The sequence below is a fragment of the Orcinus orca genome, chromosome 10 (genome assembly GCF_937001465.1).
Source record: "Orcinus orca chromosome 10, mOrcOrc1.1, whole genome shotgun sequence".
In the NCBI taxonomy this organism is placed as follows: Eukaryota; Metazoa; Chordata; class Mammalia; order Artiodactyla; family Delphinidae; genus Orcinus; species Orcinus orca.
In genome coordinates this window covers 41,563,641-41,583,344 of record NC_064568.1, presented here as the reverse complement: position 1 = coordinate 41,583,344, position 19,704 = coordinate 41,563,641, and the positions used below count along the sequence as shown (strand labels likewise).

The window sequence follows — 19,704 nt, the reverse complement described above, 5'->3', positions numbered from 1 at the left end:
AAGTAAGAGAAATAAATAAAAGGCATACTATCTCACTTATCCAGAATTCATTACATGGAAACATCTATTTGAAACAAAGCTGATGACCTGGAAGGTTAACTTTCCCCTATAAAGCAAGCTAAAAAGGTCTTGGAGCAGCCAAGATGTCACAAAGTCTATGCACTTCACTCACAGGGGAGTTCCTTAAGCCCTCACTCTGAGGATATGTAACTCTAATTAGCTTCTCTATTTATTTTCCAAACCCATACCACATTAGAAATGGCAACAGAGAAGCAAGAAGAACTACAATCTTGCAGCCTGTGCAACGAAAACCACATTCACAGAAAGATAGACAAAATGAAAAGGCAGAAGACTATTTACCAGATGAAGGGACAAGATAAAACCCCAGAAAAACAAATAAATGAAGTGGAGATAGGAAACCTTCCAGAAAAAGAATCAGAATAATGATAGTGAAGATGATGCAGGACCTCAGAAAAAGAATGGAGACAAAGATCGAGAAGATGCAAGAAATGTTTAACAAAGACCTGGAAGAATTAAAGAACAAACACCTAGAAGAATTAAAGAACAAACAAACAGAGATGAACAACACAACTGAAATGAAAAATACGCCAGGAGGAATCGATAGCAGAATAATTGAGGCAGAAGAACGGATAAGTGACCTGGAAGACAGAATGCTAGAATCCACTGCCATGGAACAGAATAAAGAAAAAAGAATGAAAAGAAATGAAGACAGCCTAAGAGACCTCTGGGACAACATTAAATGCAATAACACTCACATTATAGGGGTCCCAGAAGGAGAAGAGAGAAAGGACCCGAGAAAATATTTGAAGAGATTATAGTTGAAAACTTCCCTAACATGGGAAAGGAAATAGCCACCCAAGTCAGGAAGTGCAGAAAACCCAAGGAGAAACATGCCAAGACACATAGTAATCTGACAAAAATTAAAGAAAAGGAAAAATTCTTAAAAGTAGCAAGGGAAAAACGGCAAATAACATACAAGGGAACTCCCATAAGGTTAACAGCTGATTTCTCAGCAGGAACTCTACAAGCCAGAAGGGAGTAGCATGGTATATTTAAAGTGATGAAACAGAAGCACCTACAATGAAGATTACTCTATGTGGCAAGAATCTCATTCAGATTCGACAGAGAAATCAAAAGCTTTACAGACAAGCAAAAGGTAAGAGAATTCAGCACCATCAAACCAGCTCTACAACAAATGCTAAAGGAACTTCTTCTAAGTGGGAAACACAAGAGAAGAAAAGGACCTACGAAAACAAACCCATAACAATGAAGAAAACGGTAATAGTAAATTACATACAGATAATTACCTTAAATGTGAATGGATTAAATACTCCAACCAAGAGAAACAGGCTCGCTGAATGGATACAAAAACAAGACCCATATATATGCTGTCTACAAGAGACCCACTTCAGACCTAGGGACACATACAGACGGAAAGTGAGGGGTTGGAAAAAGATATTCCATGCAAATGGAAATCAAAAGAAAGCTGGAATAGCTAGACTCAGATCAGATAAAATAGACTTTCAAATAAAGAATGTTATAAGAGACAAGGAAGGACACTACATAATGATCAAGGGATCAATCCAAGAAGAAGATATAACAATTATAAATATACATGCACCCAACATAGGAGCACCTCAATACATAAGGCAAATGCTAACAGCTCTAAAAGAGGAAATCGACAGTAACACAATAATAATGGGGGACTTTAACACCTCACGTACACCAATGGACAGATCATCCAGACAGAAAATTAATAAGGAAACACATGCTTTAAATGACATAATAGACCACATGGATTTAATTGATATTTATAGGACATTCCACCCGAAAACAGCAGATTACACTTTCTTCTCAAGTGCACACGGAACATTCTCCAGGATAGATCACATCTTGGGTAACAAATCAAGCCTCGGTAAATTTAAGAAAATTGAAATCGTATCAAGCATCTTTCCATACCACAATGCTATGAGATGAGAAATAAATTACAAGGAAAAAAATGTAAAAATCACAACCACATGGAGGCTAAACAATACGTTACTAAATAAACAAGAGATCACTGAAGAAATCAAAGAGGAAATCAAAAAATACCTAGGGCAAATTACAATGAAAACAAAATGATCCAAAACCTGTGGGATGCAGCAAAAGCAGTTCTAAGAGGGAAGTTTTTAGCAATACAAGCCTACCTCAAGAAACAAGAAAAATCTCAAATAAACAATCTAATCTTACACCTAAAGGAACTAGAGAAAGAAGAACAAACAAAACCCAAAGTTAGTAGAAGGAAAGAAATCATAAAGATCAGAGCAGAAATAAACGAAATAGAAACAAAGAAAATAGCGAAGATCAATAAAACTAACAGCTGGTTCTTTGAGAAGATAAACAAAATTGATAAACCATTAGTCAGACTCACCAAGAAAAACAGGCAGAAGACTCAAATCAACAGAATTAGAAATGAAAAAGGAGAAGTAATAACTGACACTGCAGAAATACAAAGGATCATGAGAGATTACTACAAGCAACTATATGCCAATAAAATGGACAAATTGGAAGAAATGGACAAATTCTTAGAGGGGCAGAACCTTCCAAGACAGAACCAGGAAGATATAGAAAATATAAACAGACCAATCACAAGAACTGAAATTGAAATTGTGATTAAAATTTTTCTAACAGACAAAAGACCAGGACCAGTGGCTTCACACATGAATTCTATCAAACATTTAGAGAAGAGCTAACATCTATCCTTCTCACACTCTTCCAAAATATAGCAGAGGGAGGAACACTTCCAAACTCATTCTATGAGGCCACCATCACCCTGATACCAAAACCAGACAAAGATGTCAAAAAAAAAAGAAAACTACAGGCCAATATCTCTGATGAACATAGATGCAAAAATTCTGAACAAAATACCAGCAAACAGAATCCAACAGCACATTAAAAGGATCATATACCATGATCAAGTTGGGTTTATCCCAGGAATGCAAGGATTCTTCAACATACGCAAATCAATCAATGTGTTACACCATATTAACAAATTGAAGGATAAAAACCATATGATAGGGCTTCCATGGTGGCACAGTGGTTGGGAGTCCGCCTGCTGGTGCGGGAGGCGCAGGTTCGTGCCCCGGTCCAGGAGGATCCCACATGCTGTGGAGTGGCTGGGCCCGTGAGCCATGTCCGCTGAGCCTGCGTTTGCGAAGCCTGTGCTCCGCGGCAGGGGAGGCCGCAGCGGTGGGAGGCCCACATATCACAAAAATAAAAACAAAACCAAATCCATATGATAATCCCAATAGATGCAGAAAAAGCTTTTGACAAAATTCAACACACATATATGATAAAAACTCTCCAGAAAGTAGGCATAGAGGGAACCTACCTCAACATAATAAAGGCCATATATGACAAACCCACAGCCAACATCATTCTCAATGGTGAAAAACTGAAACCATTTCCTCTAAGATCAGGAACAAGACAAGGTTGCCCACTCTCACCACTATTATTTAACATAGTTTTGGACGTTTTAGCCACAGCAATCAGAGAAGAAAAAGAAATAAAAAGAATCCAAATTGAAAAAGAAGACGTAAAACTGTCCCTGTTTGCAGATGACATGATACTATATATAAGAGAATCCTAAGAATAGCTACCAGAAAACTACTAGAGCTTATCAGTAAATTTCGTAGAGTAGCAGGATACCAAATTAATGCACAGAAATCCCTTGCATTCCTATACACTAATGATGAAAAATCTGAAAGAGAAATTAAGGAAACACTCTCATTTACCACTGCAACAAAAAGAATAAAATACCTAGGAATAAACTTACCTAAGGAGACAAAAGACCTGTACGCAGAAAACTATAAGACACTGATGAAAGAAATTAAAGATGATACAAACGGAGAGAAATACTATGTTCTTGGATTGGAAGAATCAACATTGTGAAAATGACTTTTCTACCCAAAGCAATCTACAGATTCAATGCCATCCCTATCAAACTTCCAATGGCATTTTTTACAGAACTAGAACAAAAAAATGCACAATTTGTATGGAAACACAAAAGATCCTGAATAGCCAAAGCAATCTTGAGAAAGAAAAATGGAACTGGAGGAATCAGGCTTCCAAACTTCAGACTATACTACAAAGCTACAGTAATCAAGACAGTATGGTACTGGCACAAAAACAGAAATATAGATCAATGGAACAGGATAGAAAGCCCAGAGATAAACCCACGCACATACGGTCACCTTATCTTCAATAAAGGAGGCAAGAGTATACAATGAAGAAAAGACAGCCTCTTCAATAACTGGTGCTGGGAAAACTGGACAGCTACATGTAAAAGAATGAAATTAGAACACTCCCTAACACCATACACAAAAATAAACTCAAAATGGATTAAAGACCTAAATATAAGGCCAGATACTATAAAACCCTTAGAGGAAAACACAGGCAGAACACTCTATGACATAAGTCACAGCAAGGTCCTTTTTGACCCACCACCTAGAGAAATGGAAATAAAAACAAAAATAAACAAATGGGACCTAATGAAACTTAAAATCTTTTGCACAGCAAAGGAAACGATAAAAAAGACAAAAAGACAACCCTCAGAATGGGAGTAAATATTTGCAAATGAAGTAAGTGACAAAGGATTAATCTCCAAAATATACAAGCAGCTCATGCAGCTCAATATCAAAAAAACAAACAACCCAGTCCAAAAATGGGCAGAAGACCTAAATAGACATTTTTCCAGAGAATATATACAGATTGCCAACAAACACATGAAAAGATGCTCAACATCACTAATCATTAGAGAAATGCAAATCAAAACAACAATAAGGTATCACCTCACACCAGTCAGAGTGGCCATCATCAAAAAATCTACAAACAATAAATTCTGTAGAGGGTGTGGAGAAAAGGGAACCCTCTTGCACTGTTGGTGGGAATGTAAATTGATACAACCACTATGGAGAACAGTATGGAGGTTCCTTAAAAAATTAAAAATAGAACTACCATATGACCTAGCAATCCCACTACTGGGCATATACCCTGAGAACACCATAATTCAAGAAGACACATGCAGCCCAATGTTCACTGCAGCACTATTTACAATAGCCAGGTCATGGAAGCAACCTAATTGTCCATCGACAGACAAATGGATAAAGAAGATGTGGTACATATATACAATGGGATATTACTCAGCCATAAAAAGGAACGAAATTGGGTCATTTGTAGAGACGTGGATGGACCTAGAGACTGTCATACAAAGTAAGTCAGAAAGAGGAAAACAAATATTGTATAATAACGCATATATGTGGAATCTAGAAAAACGGTACAGATGAACCAGTTTGCAAGGCAGAAATAGAGACACAGATGTAGAGAACAAATGTATGGACACCAAGGGGGAAAAGTGGGGGGGGGGGAGGGGGGGTGTTGGGATGAATTGGGAGATTGGCATTGACATATATACACTAATGTATATAAAATAGATAACTAGGGCTTCCCTGGTGGCGCAGTGGTTGTGAGTCTGCCTGCCGATGCAGGGGACACGGGTTCGTGCCCCGGTCCGGGAAGATCCCACATGCCACGGAGCAGCTGGGCCCGTGAGCCATGGCCGCTGAGCCGCAAAAAAAAAAAAAAAAAAAAAAAAGATAACTAATAAGAAACTGCTGTGTAAAAAAAACACTAAAATTCAAAAAAAAAGGACAATCATTGATACTTGCAATAGTGACTTTGAATCATCAGGAAAAGATAAGATTATGCTTATGACTCACTGCTTAAGAGGGCATAAAATTGTATTCTGCATTAAAGATGTTTCAAATGGCTGATTTTAAAGAAGCTTTGTTCATTTACATGGAGAAATTTTAGTTATCAGAAAATTACAGACAATACAGCATACTTTTTTTGTTGTTGTTGGTTTTTGGTTTTTGTTTTTTTTTGGTACGCGGGCCTCTCACTGCTGTGGCCTCTCCCGCTGCAGAGCACAGGCCCTGGACGCGCAGGCCCAGTGGCCGTGGCTGACAGGCCCAGCCGCTCCGCAGCACGTGGGATCCTCCCGGACCGGGGCACGTACCCGTGTCCCCTGCATCGGCAGGCGGACTCTCAACCACTGCACCACCAGGGAAGCCCAATACAGCACACTTTTTGACAACCAACCCGAAGTTTTCCATGACTTAAGCAGTGCCTGTGCAGGAACCAGAAGTTCAGTTTCACAAACATTTGGATTGAGCTCCTATAATGGGCCCGATTCTTGAGTCACAAAGATGGGGTCTGGTTTGGGTACTCAGTCCAGGTACGTTGTTTTTTTCAGATCTGTTACTACTTTAAGGCAGCAATGGCCAGGCCATGTGAGAACACTGAGCTGAAAAGGCCAAGCACGTTTGTCATTTCCTCTAATTTGCGTTTACCATTTTTTTAAAACTTATTTATTTCATTTAATTTATTTTTGGCTGCAGTGGGTCTTCGTTGCTGCATGTGGGCTTTTCTCTAGTTGTGGCGAGCAGGGGCTACTCTTTGTTGAGGTGCGCAGGCTTCTCATTGCAGTGGCTTCTCTGGTTGTGGAGCATGGCTCTAGGTGCACAGGCTTCAGTAGTTGTGACACACAGACTCAGTGGCTGTGGCTTGTGGGCTCTAGAGCACAGGCTCTGTAGTTGTGGTGCAGAGGCTTAGGTGCTCCATGGCATGTGGGATCTTCCTGGACCAGGGATCGAATTCATGTCCCCTGCATTGGCAGGTGGATTCTTAACCACTGTACCACCATGGAAGTCCCTTGAGTTTACCATTTGATGAGTGAGTACTGACAGCATGTATGGAATGTCCATTGCATTTTCTCTTCTGGTCATTGTGCGTCCACATGTCCACATGCTACTGATGCCCCACAAATATCCACTTATCCTAACCTGGAGGTGGCCTGCAGAAGATTGTGTCTCTTCATCTGGGGGCCTTTCTTGGCTACTGGCACATGCAGAACCCAGGCACAAGAAGTGCTGAGGTTTATCATCCCAGGAGCTACCCTTGACCTGATAAATAAGGAGCTGGTGGGTCATGCCCTAGCCTCCTCACTCCAAGGTAGGACTGAGCGTGGTGGTCCACACTAGCTACCTGCTCATCAACATGTATCTTCTATTGGCTTTCTTCCCTTTTCTGTGTCATGCCCCCAAGCCCTCACCATGCTTCCTGGGATCACCTCCCAAGTAAGCTCCTTAAAACAAAATCCTTGTCTCAAGGTCTGATCTTAGGGGAGCCCAGCTAAAACAGAAGTGGCCCTAGAAAACAGTCCCTGGTTGAGATAGTGGACTTGGATGCCAGCCATTTGACAACAGGATCCCACTGCTGATGGTAAGTGTGGTGGTGATAATCTCTGGTGCTCTGCTGGGTCACAGTTACCAAAACTCCCACCTGGGATGGACTGGGATAAAGGAAGAGGATGATAGGCCATGATTAGCCAAGTGTCACCTCAGGAAATGCAGTGACAACTAGAATGCCCCATGGCAGCATTTAAAGAGACCCATCCATGTCTCCTACATGCAGCAGAGAGAAGGTGCTGAGAATCAGGCCGAAGATTGCATTATAAGAGTGGTGCATCCCCAATGTTCATTGCAGCACTATTTACAATAACCAAGACATGCAAGAAGCCTAAATGTCCATCAAGAGATGAATGGATAAAGATGTGGTACATATATACAATGGAATATTATTCAGCCATAAAAAAGAACAAAATAATGCTATTTGCAGCAACATGGAGGGACCTAGAGATAAGCATATGATGTAAGTCAGACAGAGAAAGACAAATAGCATATGATATCATTCATATGTGGATTCTAATTTTAAAAAATGATACAAATGGGGCTTCCCTGGTGGCACAGTGGTTGAGAGTCCGCCTGCCAATGCGGGGGACATGGGTTCGTGCCCCGGTCCGGGAGGATCCCAGATGCCACAGAGCGGCTGAGTCTGTGAGACATGACCACTGAGCCTGCGTGTCCGGAGCCTGTGCTCCGCAACGGGAGAGGCCACAACAGTGAGAGGTCCGCGTACCCCAAAAAAAAAAAAAAAAAAAAAAGATACAAATGAAACTTATTTACAAAACAGAAACAGCCTTACACAGATATCGAAAACAAGCTTATGGTTAGCAAATGGGAAACGTTGGGGGGAGGGATAAATCAGGACCTTGGGATTAAAATACACACACTACTATATATAAGAAAGGACCTACTGTATAGCACAGGGAACTCTACTCAATATTCTGTGATAACCTATATGAGAAAAGAATCTGAAAAAGAATGAATATATGTATAACTGAACCACTTTGCTGTACACCTGAAACTAACACAACATTGTAAATCAACTATAATCCAATAAAATTTTTTTAAAAATACGAATTAAAAAAAAAAGTGGTGCAGTTACAAAGGGAACCAAATTCTCACGCTTGGAAAGACTCTTGCTCAGGTCAGAGCTCTGACTGGGAAGGCATGGGTCTCTGAGACATGAGTTGGGCCCATTTGGGTAGATGCCCTCAAGAACCTGGACACTCCAGACCCCCCTGAACCCTTGGGTGGGTCTAGCAAGTGGCTCACTCCTCCTTGCTAGAGGAGAACATTCTCTCCTTATCTGGAAATCATTCAAAGGCCTCTCTTCAGAAAGAAGACTGGCAAGATAACCTTTGTCCTCCCCAAGATCTGCCCCCACTTACTCCTAAACCAATAAATAGGGGTGAGAATCAGTATGGCCTGTGTACAGAAATATTGTCCTGCTTGGAGAGGGAACAAATTATTCCCCAAAAGAGCTGAAGAACCTGGCTAATATGGACCGGCAGGAACTGGAAGAGCATGTATGGGCATGGATCTTGAGGATGATGGAGTGGGAGGTAGAACAGAAGCTGGATAAGGAAGAGTTTATTGATAAGGGGGCCCATTTCTGTGACTTAGGATTTGGCACCTTGGCAAGGACACTTGAAGCCACTCCTAATACATTGCTACAATGGCTCCCTGGAGCTCAAAGATGATGGCGTACCAAAAATGAGTTGGAGATTCCATAACTTCATTGGCAGAGTACTGAGGAGGGATCAGAAGGCTCAGAGGGACAGCATGCTAGAATGGATATAGGACACGAAAGCCCACCCACAGGCAGAGGATAATTCCCTTCACCGAAACAATAAAGAATGCAACATTAGCACGGTTGAGAATTTAGTGGCTGCTGTCCTACTGGCCGAAGTTGAGTGTAGGAGATGCTGGTACATAACTGGGCTCCCTAGGGTCAATGGATAGGATTCCACAATAAGAGTCTAATGGCAGCACTTAACCATTTGAGAGAAAAATGAATGCAGTAGCCTAATGGGCTGCAAGGCCAGAATAGCAACCAGGGGGCTGAGGATCAGTAGCTAATAGATTATGATGTTCCTAGAGATGAGATGAATGGGCAGTCAATGAAGTTATTTTTTGCATTATAAAGCCAAACAAACAGCTGATGAGTAAAAAATTGATGTCAGTCACCATAATGGAAAAATCATGATCTCTCCTACAGTTCCCATACCTGAGTCAGTTCTCAGTTCCAGAGCTCATCAATTGGAGGTGAGATGGGTCCTCTGAGGAGGATCATATATATATAATATGCCCTCCAATCTTTCCCAAAGAGCCCTGTGGCTATTTATCAGAGTAACTAACCACCGGGAAAGTGGAATATACGTATCTTTCGAGCACAGCTGAACATAGGGCCTGAGCTGACAGACTTAGGGGATCCAAAACACCATGACAGCCCCTGTTAGAATGGGGCTATACAGGAGCCAGACAAAAACAAAATTCTAGCTCAAGTCCATCTCAAAGCGGATCCAATGAGTCTGTGGATCCATCCTGTGGTTACTTCCCTGGTTCCTGAGCAGGTAACTGGGTTGAGCGTACTTAACTGATAGACCCTCACATTTGTTTCCTGACCGGAGGAGTAGAACCATAATAGTAGAAAAGGCTTATTTTATGCTCAAAATGCCCCTCCTACCCTATCACCCCTCCTGGCCAAAATGAGAGGCAACACAATGTCCCAGGTGTAATGACAGTGATCCCCATGATATCCCGCTGAACAGTTCTTGCAAACAACAACAAACCCCCAAACAAAACCCACCAAGATAAAATGAAACACAAATGGATAATGCAAGATGACAGAGGACTAATGCAAAGCAAAAAGTAGCTTCAAAGAGCAGCTGCTGTGCTGGAAGTGGTACCTCTACTAGAACAAATCAGCACATGGGAATATAGCTCTGACCATTTATTGGGTCATTCAGAAGGCTTCCAGTTTTGAGTACACAGAGTCAGAGACGGCTCTGTAGCCCTCTGTGCTTCAGACTATAGCACAGAATGTGCCCTTCCCTTTGGGCTACATGTCCTAAAAGTTCCACAGTGCAAGAGGCAGCTGAGGTGAAGGGACTGACAAGCCCCCAATATGACAGTTGTGGTGCAGAAACTTCTAGGTTTCTGGAGCAAGGCAGCAAAGAACTATTCACTTTGAAAAGTAGGTCCTGGCATGCTACTAGGCCTTTGTAGAGACTGAGTCATCCATCATGAGCTAAATCTTGTCAGAACCACTAAATCATATGGTCAAGCAGGTACATCATCAATCCATAATATAATAAAAATGCTATGCTCAGGATTGGGCCAAGAAGGTCCAGAGGGCACACTCGAACTGCACAGATGGTCTAGACTCCCATGTCATTACACTAATACCTCTCCTTTAGCTCACACATATGGCGAGAGAAGAAAAAAAAAAGCCCAGGTTTGGTAAATGAATGGGTCAGCTCAATGGCTGGGGATAAGCCCCAAATGGCTTGCTACTGATGTATAATTCCACTCAGTGACTGAAAGACAGTTTGGGTGGAAATTCCCCCAGTGGGCAGAACTTCAAGCTGTACACTTAATCAACCTGGTATGGAGGGAGAAGAGGTCAGATATAAGAATATATATGGACTTTTTTTTTAAAATAAATTTATTTATTTATTTTTGGCTGCATTGGGTCTTTGTTGCCGCGCACTGTCTTTCTCTAGTTGCAGCGAGTGGGGTTACTCTTCGTTGCGGTGTGCAGGCTTCTCATTGTGGTGGCTTCTCTTGTTGCGGAGCACGGGCTCTAGGCGCATGGGCTTCAGAAGTTGTGGCATGCGGGCTCAGTAGTTGTGGCTTATAGGATCTAGAGCACAGGCTCAGTAGTTGTCGTGCATGGGCTTAGTTGCTCCACGGCATGTGGGATCTTCCCGGACCAGGGCTCGAATCCGTGTGCCCTGCATTAGCAGATGGATTCCTAACCACTGTGCCACCAGGGAAGCCCCTATATATGGACTTTTGAAAGTGGTGAATGGTTTGACTGGAGGCCAGGAACCCAGAAGGATCAAGTCTGGAAGACTGAAAATGAGGAGGTCTGGGAAAGAGGCATATGGATAGATTCACGGTAAAGAGCACAGAGAGTGTGGGGACGGATTTTTGTTTTTTTAAGATTTAATTTTTTAGAACAGTTTTATGTTCATAGCAAAATTGAGTGGAAGGTACAGGTACCCATATACTCCCTGTCCCCACACATGAATAGCCTCCTTCACCAGATAATAACATCCCCTACCAGAGTTGAACATTTGTTACAACTGATGAACCTACATTGACACATTATCACCCAAAGTCCACAGCTTATCTTAGGGCTCACTCTTGGTGTTGTACATTCTATGGGTTTGAACCAATGTATAATGACATGTACCCATCATTATAGTATCATGCAGAGTACTTTCACCACCACCCCCCATCCTTTGTGTTCCACCTATTCATCCCTCCCTATACCCCCAACCCCTGGAAACCACTGATATTTTTACTGTCTCTATAGTTTTGTCTTTTCCAAAATGTCATTTAGGTGGAATCATATAGTATCTTTTCAGATTGGCTTCTTTCACTTAGAATGCATTTCATGGCTTAATAGCTCATTTTTTAACATTGTCTGGATGTACCATAGTTTATGCATTCACCTATTGAAGGACATGTTGGTTGTTTCCAAATTTTGGCAAATGTGAACAAAGCTGCTATAAATATCCACGTGTAGGCTTTTGTGTAGACATACGTTTTCAACTCCTTTGGGTAAATATCAAGGAGCACAATTATTGGATCATATGGCAAGTTTGTTTAGTTTTATAAGGAACTGCCGCACTGTCTTCCAAAGTGGCTGTACCATTTTGCATTCCTACCAGCAGTGGATGAGAGTTCCTGTTGCTCCACATTTTTGCCAGCATTTGGTGTTGCCAGTGTTCTGAATTTTGGCCATTCTAATAGATGTGTAGTGGTTTCTCACTATTGTTTTACTTTTCATTTCCCTGATGACATATGATGTAGAGCATCTTTTCATCTGCTTGTCAGCTGTATATCTTTTTGGTGAGGTGTTTAAGATCTTTGGCCCATTTTTAAATCACGTTGTTTCCTTATTGGTGAGTTTTAAGTCTTCTTTGTACATTTTGGATAACAGTCCTTTATTAGATGTGTCTTCTAAAAATATTTTCTCCAGTTTGTGGCTTATCATCTCATTCTTTTGACATTGTCTTTTGTAGAGCAGAGGTTTTTAATTTTAATGAAGTCCAGATTCTCAATTCTTTCTTTCATGGATTGGTGTTGCATCTAAAAAGTCATTGCCATACCCAAGGCCATCTAGGTTTCCTCCTATGTTATCTTCTAGGAGTTTTACAGTTTTGCATTTTATATTAGGTCTGTGATCCATTTTGAATTAATTTCTGTAAAAGGTGTTAGGTTTGTGTCAAGATTCATTTTGTTGCATGTGGATGACCAGTTGTTCTAGCATCCCTTGTTGAAAAAACTATCTTCACTCCATTGTACGATCTTTGCTCCTCTGTCAAAGACCAGTTAACGATATTCATGTGGGTCTATTTCTGGACTCTCTATTCTGTTCCATTGATCTATCTGTCTGCTTCTTTCACCAATACCACACCATCTTGATTACTATAGCTTTATAGTAAGTTTTAACGTCAGTCCTCCAACTGTTTTGTTCTTCAATATTGTGTTGGCTATTCTGAGTCTTTTGCCTCTCCATATAAACTTTAGAATCATTTTTGTAGACAAAATGATCTACTAAATCATACCTACAAAATAACTTGCTAGGATTTTGACTGGGATTGCATTAAATCTATAGATCAAGTTGGGAGTAAATGGCATCTTGACAATACTGAGTCTACCTATCCATGACTATGAAATATCACTCCATTTAATTTAGTTCTTCATCGATTTCTTTCATCAGAGTTTTGCAGTTTTCCTCATATAGATCTTTCACATCTTTTGTTAGATTTATACCTAAGTATTTCATTTTGGGGTAAAGTATATGGTATTGTGTTTTGAATTTCAAATTCTACTTGTTCATTATTGGTATACAAAGAATAAGATTGATTTTTGTATATTAACTGTGTATTTTGCAACCCTGTTATAATCATTTACTAGTTCCAGGAGGTTTTTGTTGTTGTTATTGATGATTCTTTCCATATTTTCTAGATAGTCATATCATCTGTGTACAAATACAGTTTTATTTCTTCCTTCCCAATCTGAATACCTTTAATTTCCTTTTCTTGTCTTACTGCATTAGCTAGAACTTCCAATACAATATTGAAAAGGAACAGTGAGAGGAGACACCCTTTCCTTGTATCTGATCTTAGTAGGAAAGCTTCAAGTTTCTCACTATTAAGTATGAGGGATGGATCTTTTTATCTCTTGTCAATACCCATCAGAGAACATCCATTGTAGAAGATGCTGAACTACTATGTGAACAGAATGACTTGTCCACAGATGTCAGCCAGCCTCTGTCCTCAGCTGCTTCAGTGTCTGGATAATGAACCCATAAATGAAGTAGTCATATTGATAGGGTTGGAGGCTCTGTATGGGTCCTCTCTCTACAATGCTCATTTAGTTACTGCTACTGCTGAATGTCCAAACTATTAGCAGTAGAAATTTGTGCTGAATCCTTTATATAGTGTTATCACTCTAAGAGAACAATCAGCCAATTTGATACAAGTTGATTATGTTGGACCTCTTCCACTCTGGGACGGGCAGTGATTCATCTTTATTGGAACTTACATGTATTTCAAACATGGGTTTGCCTTACCTGTCAACCATGCCTCTGCCAATACCACTACTGAGGGCTCACAGGGGATCCTGCATAATGTTGTCTCAAACCAAGGACCCACAGAAAGGGACTAAAGTCAAAGAAGTATGACAATGGGCAAAGGGACACAAGGTCTATTGGTCCTATCATATACTACATCACTTGGAAATTGCCAGATTATTAAATGTTGGAATTACTTGATAGCAGATGATGCCCCATGGGGCTGAGGTGTAGTCCTTCATGATATGGTATATATATTGAACCAACAACCAGATCACATAATTCTGGGAACCAAGAGGTGCAAACACTGTGGGTCCTCTCACCATCATTTTGTTACTCACTTGGGGATTTTGTGCTTCATGATTCCACAGCTTTAGACACTGGGGATTAATGTTTCTAGACACAGTAAGGGTTCTATTTGACCCAAAGTTATGACTGCTGCCTGCTCATTTAGGGGCTCTTCAAGTCCATGGACTAGAAGGCAAAGAAAGGAGTTACCATACTGGCAAAGGATAACTGACCCTAATGATCATGAGGAGCTTGGGTTGTTGCTACACAATGAGGCAGGAGGAAGTTTTTCTGGACTCAGGATTCATAGGTGTGCTTCTTGGTGATACTTGGGGATAATAATAAATGGGAAATTTCACAAATAACAGCACGACAAGAGCAAAATAATCATGGGCTCAGACCCCTAAAGAGGAAGGTCTGGCTCACTAAGCAAGCAATTCTGACAAGAAATGTTGGCTGAGGGCGAGGGGGAATCTAGCACAGGTAGTGGAAGAATGTGGAGATGTTTGCCTGTGTCTCAGGGGGTCCCCAGCAGGACTGAGCCCCAGCTGTATTAGTGGTGACTCTCTCAATTTGTCTCAAGTCTTCAGTCTCCCACAGGACTTCCTGGAATCACTTCCCAAATAAACTACCTACACCCAAATCCTTATCCCAAAGTCTGCATTTGGGAGAACCCCAGTAAGACCCTTTTCAACAGTATTATCATGAGGTCTTTGACAAACACCTTGCTGAAATCCTCATATACCACATCTCTCTCTCCTAAAAGACAAATGAGTTTAGTCTGCTATGATTTCTTGCTAGGGAAACCCATGCTGGCTCCTGGGGATTATAAGTTTCTTTTCTAAGTACTCATGAAAATCCATTTAATAAGTTATAATTTGATAGTAGGCATATTGCTACTTTTTAAAAATTATAATTTTCAAAGTCTAATTTGGCTTTGTTTAACATTGGTGGATTTTTATCTGTAAAATACTGAAACTTTTTCTCTATGTGGTGTTGAAAATCATTTTCTTTAAATATTGCCTAAATACTATTATTTCATCTAGATACTAAATATTTTGCTGAGATGGTTTTTATTCTGAAAGACTTGCTTACATGAGAGAAATCATGTGTTGAATTTATAATGCCAAAGCTTTATGTGTTAAGTATTTACACGTAAGCAAAGGGAAATCATTAAAGCCAATTTTTTTGGCAATCCAATATATCTAAAAGCACCAAGCATTTAAAGATGTAAACATCTCTTCAGAAATCGGTTGCATTTCTTTACACTAACAATGAAATATCAGAAAGGAAATGTTAGAAAACAGTACCTTTTAAAATTGCATCAAAAAAGAATACCTAGGAATAAACCTGACCAAGGAGGTGAAAGATTTATGAAAACATTATAACATTATAAAACATTAATAAAGGAAATTAAAGAGGATTCAAAGAAATGGAAAGATATCCCATGCTCTTGGACTGGAAAAATTAATACTGTTAAAATGGCAATACTACCCAAAGCAATCTACAGATTTAATGTGATCCCTAACAAATTATCCATGACATTTTTCACAGAACTAGAACAAATAATCCAAAAATTTATGTGGAACCATAAAAGACCCAGAACTGCCAAAGCAATCCTGAGGAAGAAAAAACAAAAGCAGGGGACATAACTCTCCTGGACTTCAGACAATACTACAAAGCTACAGTAATCAAAGCAGTGTGGTACTGGTACAAAAACACATATAGATCAATGGAACAGAAAAGAGAGCACAGAAATAAACCCACACACCTATGGTCAATTAGTCTTTGACAAAGGAGGCAAGAATATAAAATGGGAAAAATCCCTTCAGCAAGTGGTGCTGGGAAAGTTGGACAGCTGCATGTAAATCAATGTACTTAGAACATACCCTCACACCACGCACAAAAATAAACTCAAAATGGCTTAATGACTTAAACAAAAGACATGACACCATAAAACTCCTAGAAGACAGCATCGGCAAAACATTCTCTGACATAAACTGTATGTTTTCTTAGGTCAGTCTCCCAAGGCAATAGAAATAAAAACAAAAATAAGCAAATGGGACCTAATCAAACTTACAAGCTTTTGCATAGCAAAGGAAACCATAAAAACAAACGAAAAGACAACCTACAGAATGGGAGAAAATATTTGCAAATGATGCGACCGACAAGGGTTTAATCTCCAAAATATATAAACCATTCATACAACTCAACAAAACAACAACAAAAAAAACCCAATCCAAAAACAGGCAGAAAACCTAAATAGACATTTCTCTAAAGAAGACATACAGATGGCCAGTAGGCACACGTAAAGATGCTCAACATCACTATTTCTTAGAGAAATGCAAATCAAAACTACAATGAGGTACCACATCACACTGGTCAGAATGGCCATCATTAAAAAGTCTAAAAATAACAAATGCTGGAGAGGGTGTGGGGAAAAGGGAACCCTCCTACACTGTTGGTGGGAATGTAAGTTGGTGCAGCCACTACGGAAAATGGTGTGGAGGTTCCTCAGAAAACTAAAAATAGAATTACCGTATGATCCAGCAATCCCACTCCTGGGTATATACCCAGACAAAACTATAATTCAAAAAGATACATGCATTCCTATGCTCATAGCAGCACTATTCACAATAGCCAAGACATGGAAACAACCTAAATGTCCATCGACAGAGGAATAGATAAAGAATATGTGGTACATATATACAATGGAATACTACTCAGCCATAGAAAAGAATGAAATAATGCCATTTGCAGTAACATGGATGCAAATAGAGATTATCATACTAAGTGAAGTAAGTCAAACAGAGAAAGACAAACACCATATGATATCACTTATATGTGGAATCTAAAGTATGGCACAAATGAACCTACCTATAAAACAGGAACAGACTTGCAGACATAGAGAGCAGACTTGTGATTGCCAAGGGGGAGTGGGGGAGGGAAAGGGATGGACTAAAGTTTGGGGTGAGTAGATGCAAACTATTACATTTAGAATGGATAAACGACAAGGTCCTACCGTATAGCACAGGGAACTACACCCAGTCTCCTGAGATAAACCATAATGGAAAAGAATATAAAAAAGAATGTGTGTATGTGTCTGGTTGAGCCACTTTGCTCTACAGCAGAAATTAGCATAACATTGTAAATCAACTATACTTCAATAAAAAAATAAAGATGCAAACATCTCTATTAACCTTTCTCAACTCATCAGAATGGAAATAACAAATAGCAAAGGTTTTATAAAATAGGATAACAAATTCAATGTAGAGCAATATTTTCCATATGAGTTATATAAAATATAAACAAATGATCATTAAACATTAATATGACTCAAATGTAATACATAATGAGAAAAAATGAACACTTAAATATTGAACAGAAGAGATTAATAACAAAAACCCTTTACAGTTTACTTTTGTCAATAAAGGGTCTGAGTCATAATTTAGCAGAAGCCTTGAATATTTAAGCTAAACTAAAGCTGCATTATAACAGCCACAGTGCACAGTCTATACAGCTTCACACACTGAAAGTTCAATCAGGGCTTGAGGCAACTTTCTTACACACCCAAAATACAGCAACTAAAAAGGCTTTCTTTCTTGGTTAAATGAGATAAATCTTAAGACTAGGAAACATTCAATAAATAAAAATTTAACATTGCATTTTGCTAGGCACATGAGTTAACACACACACACACACACACAGAGTGACAAAAACAGGCACAGAAAGTATTTATATGTGGAAGAATCATCACGTTAATTTATGTCAAAGAATATCATGTTTGTTTATCTTAATGCAGGGCCTAGTTAGGTTTTAAGGTTTCATAAATACTTTTGAATTACTGAACTGCATACATAGAATATTTAAAAGTTGCTACCGAAAAAAAAAGAAAACCAAGTTGAAATTCTACCTAGCAACATAGGTTTCTCAACATAACTTCCTTCCCTATGGACATCAAACTAAGAAACATGTAGAGAGAAAATAAATGGTTTTTGAAAGATACACAAGCCATTTAAAGAGGTCTGTTTCTGAATTACACAGAATATTCTGGTCTATAAAAAATGGAATAGTTTTCAGAGACAGAATCAATTTTTGCCTAAAGAAATATGGGGTAAGACTGGAACCCTCAGTGAAAGCTCTAAAAGGACACAGAACCCAATGAGTGACCTGAATAGTGAGGGACGGGTGAGAAACAACTATGCAGTAAGTGCTGGCTTGTTAGTGGATCTTTTCCCCTCCCTTCTCTCATTCATTCACCTTTTTAAGACTGCCTTCTGTGTCCTTTTGGGGGGAAATTATCTTACCCTTCATCATTTGTTCCTTCAGTACTTTAATATAAAACCTACAAGAAAAACAACAAATTCAAGGCTAGTATTAAGAGCTTGAATAAAGATATCAAGAAGCCTTATCCTTGGATCAGTAAACTCTTCTTAAATAAAATCTTCATTTGTGGAAGTGGGATGACCTTTCTTAGCAGACGGCATTCATTTAGGGTGTGACACTCTGCTTTTGGAAGTAGGAATAATTACTTTCTAAATAATGTAATAAAAGTAAGTACTTTCCTTCTGAGGCATTATTGCTTTATGGACTTTATTTTGTTTATCCTTAGAGTATATTGTTGCATTACACAAGTGCAGATATGATACCTAACTTCTAATGATTTATCCAAAATCATACAAGAAAAAGCAGGACTAATGGAAATGTAATCAAAACCTCTTGAAAATGCAGTTACTGTAGATACACATAAATAAATAAACTATAATCAAAAGTTGAATCTGAGGTCTGGTAACTGATTTTATGTTAAATAGAGGTCTTTTAAAAATTGTTCTTGGGTCTTCCCTGGTGGCGCAGTGGTTAAGAATCCTCCTGCCAATGCAGGAGGATTCTTAACCACAGCAGGATTGAACACGGGTTCGATCCCTGGTCCGGGAAGATCCCACATGCCATGGAGCAACTAAGCCCGTGCGCCACAACTACTGAGCCTGTGCTCTAGAGTCCGTGAGCCACAACTACTGAAGCCCGCGTGCCTAGAGCCCGTGCTCCACAACAAGAGAAGCCACCGCAATGAGAAGCCCACTCACCGCAACAAAAACCCAATGCAGCCATAAATAAATTTATATATTAAAAAAAAGTGTTCTCATTTAACATAACTTAAAAGAATATTCTGGAAACTGAAGTATAAAGATTATATTTATTCTGAATCCAGATACTTTCTCAACTGTATAAGTACAGGATGGCTCTGCCTTCTCCATTAGTAATACGGACTCATAAGTTATGCTGCAAAAAATGTCTGACCCT

The 19,704-nt window shown here is 39.5% G+C and overlaps 1 protein-coding gene across 1 annotated transcript in view; it reads right to left on the bottom strand.

The window, feature by feature from the left end:
* Window positions 1–19,704, bottom strand: part of SLC6A20 (solute carrier family 6 member 20) — a 90,822-nt gene that overhangs the window by 69,359 nt on the left and 1,759 nt on the right. Inside the window, exon 3 of the mRNA XM_033413207.2 lies at window positions 18,711–18,748. Coding sequence (XP_033269098.2) covers window positions 18,711–18,748 — 38 coding nt within the window. The remainder of the gene's footprint in view (window positions 1–18,710; window positions 18,749–19,704) is intronic.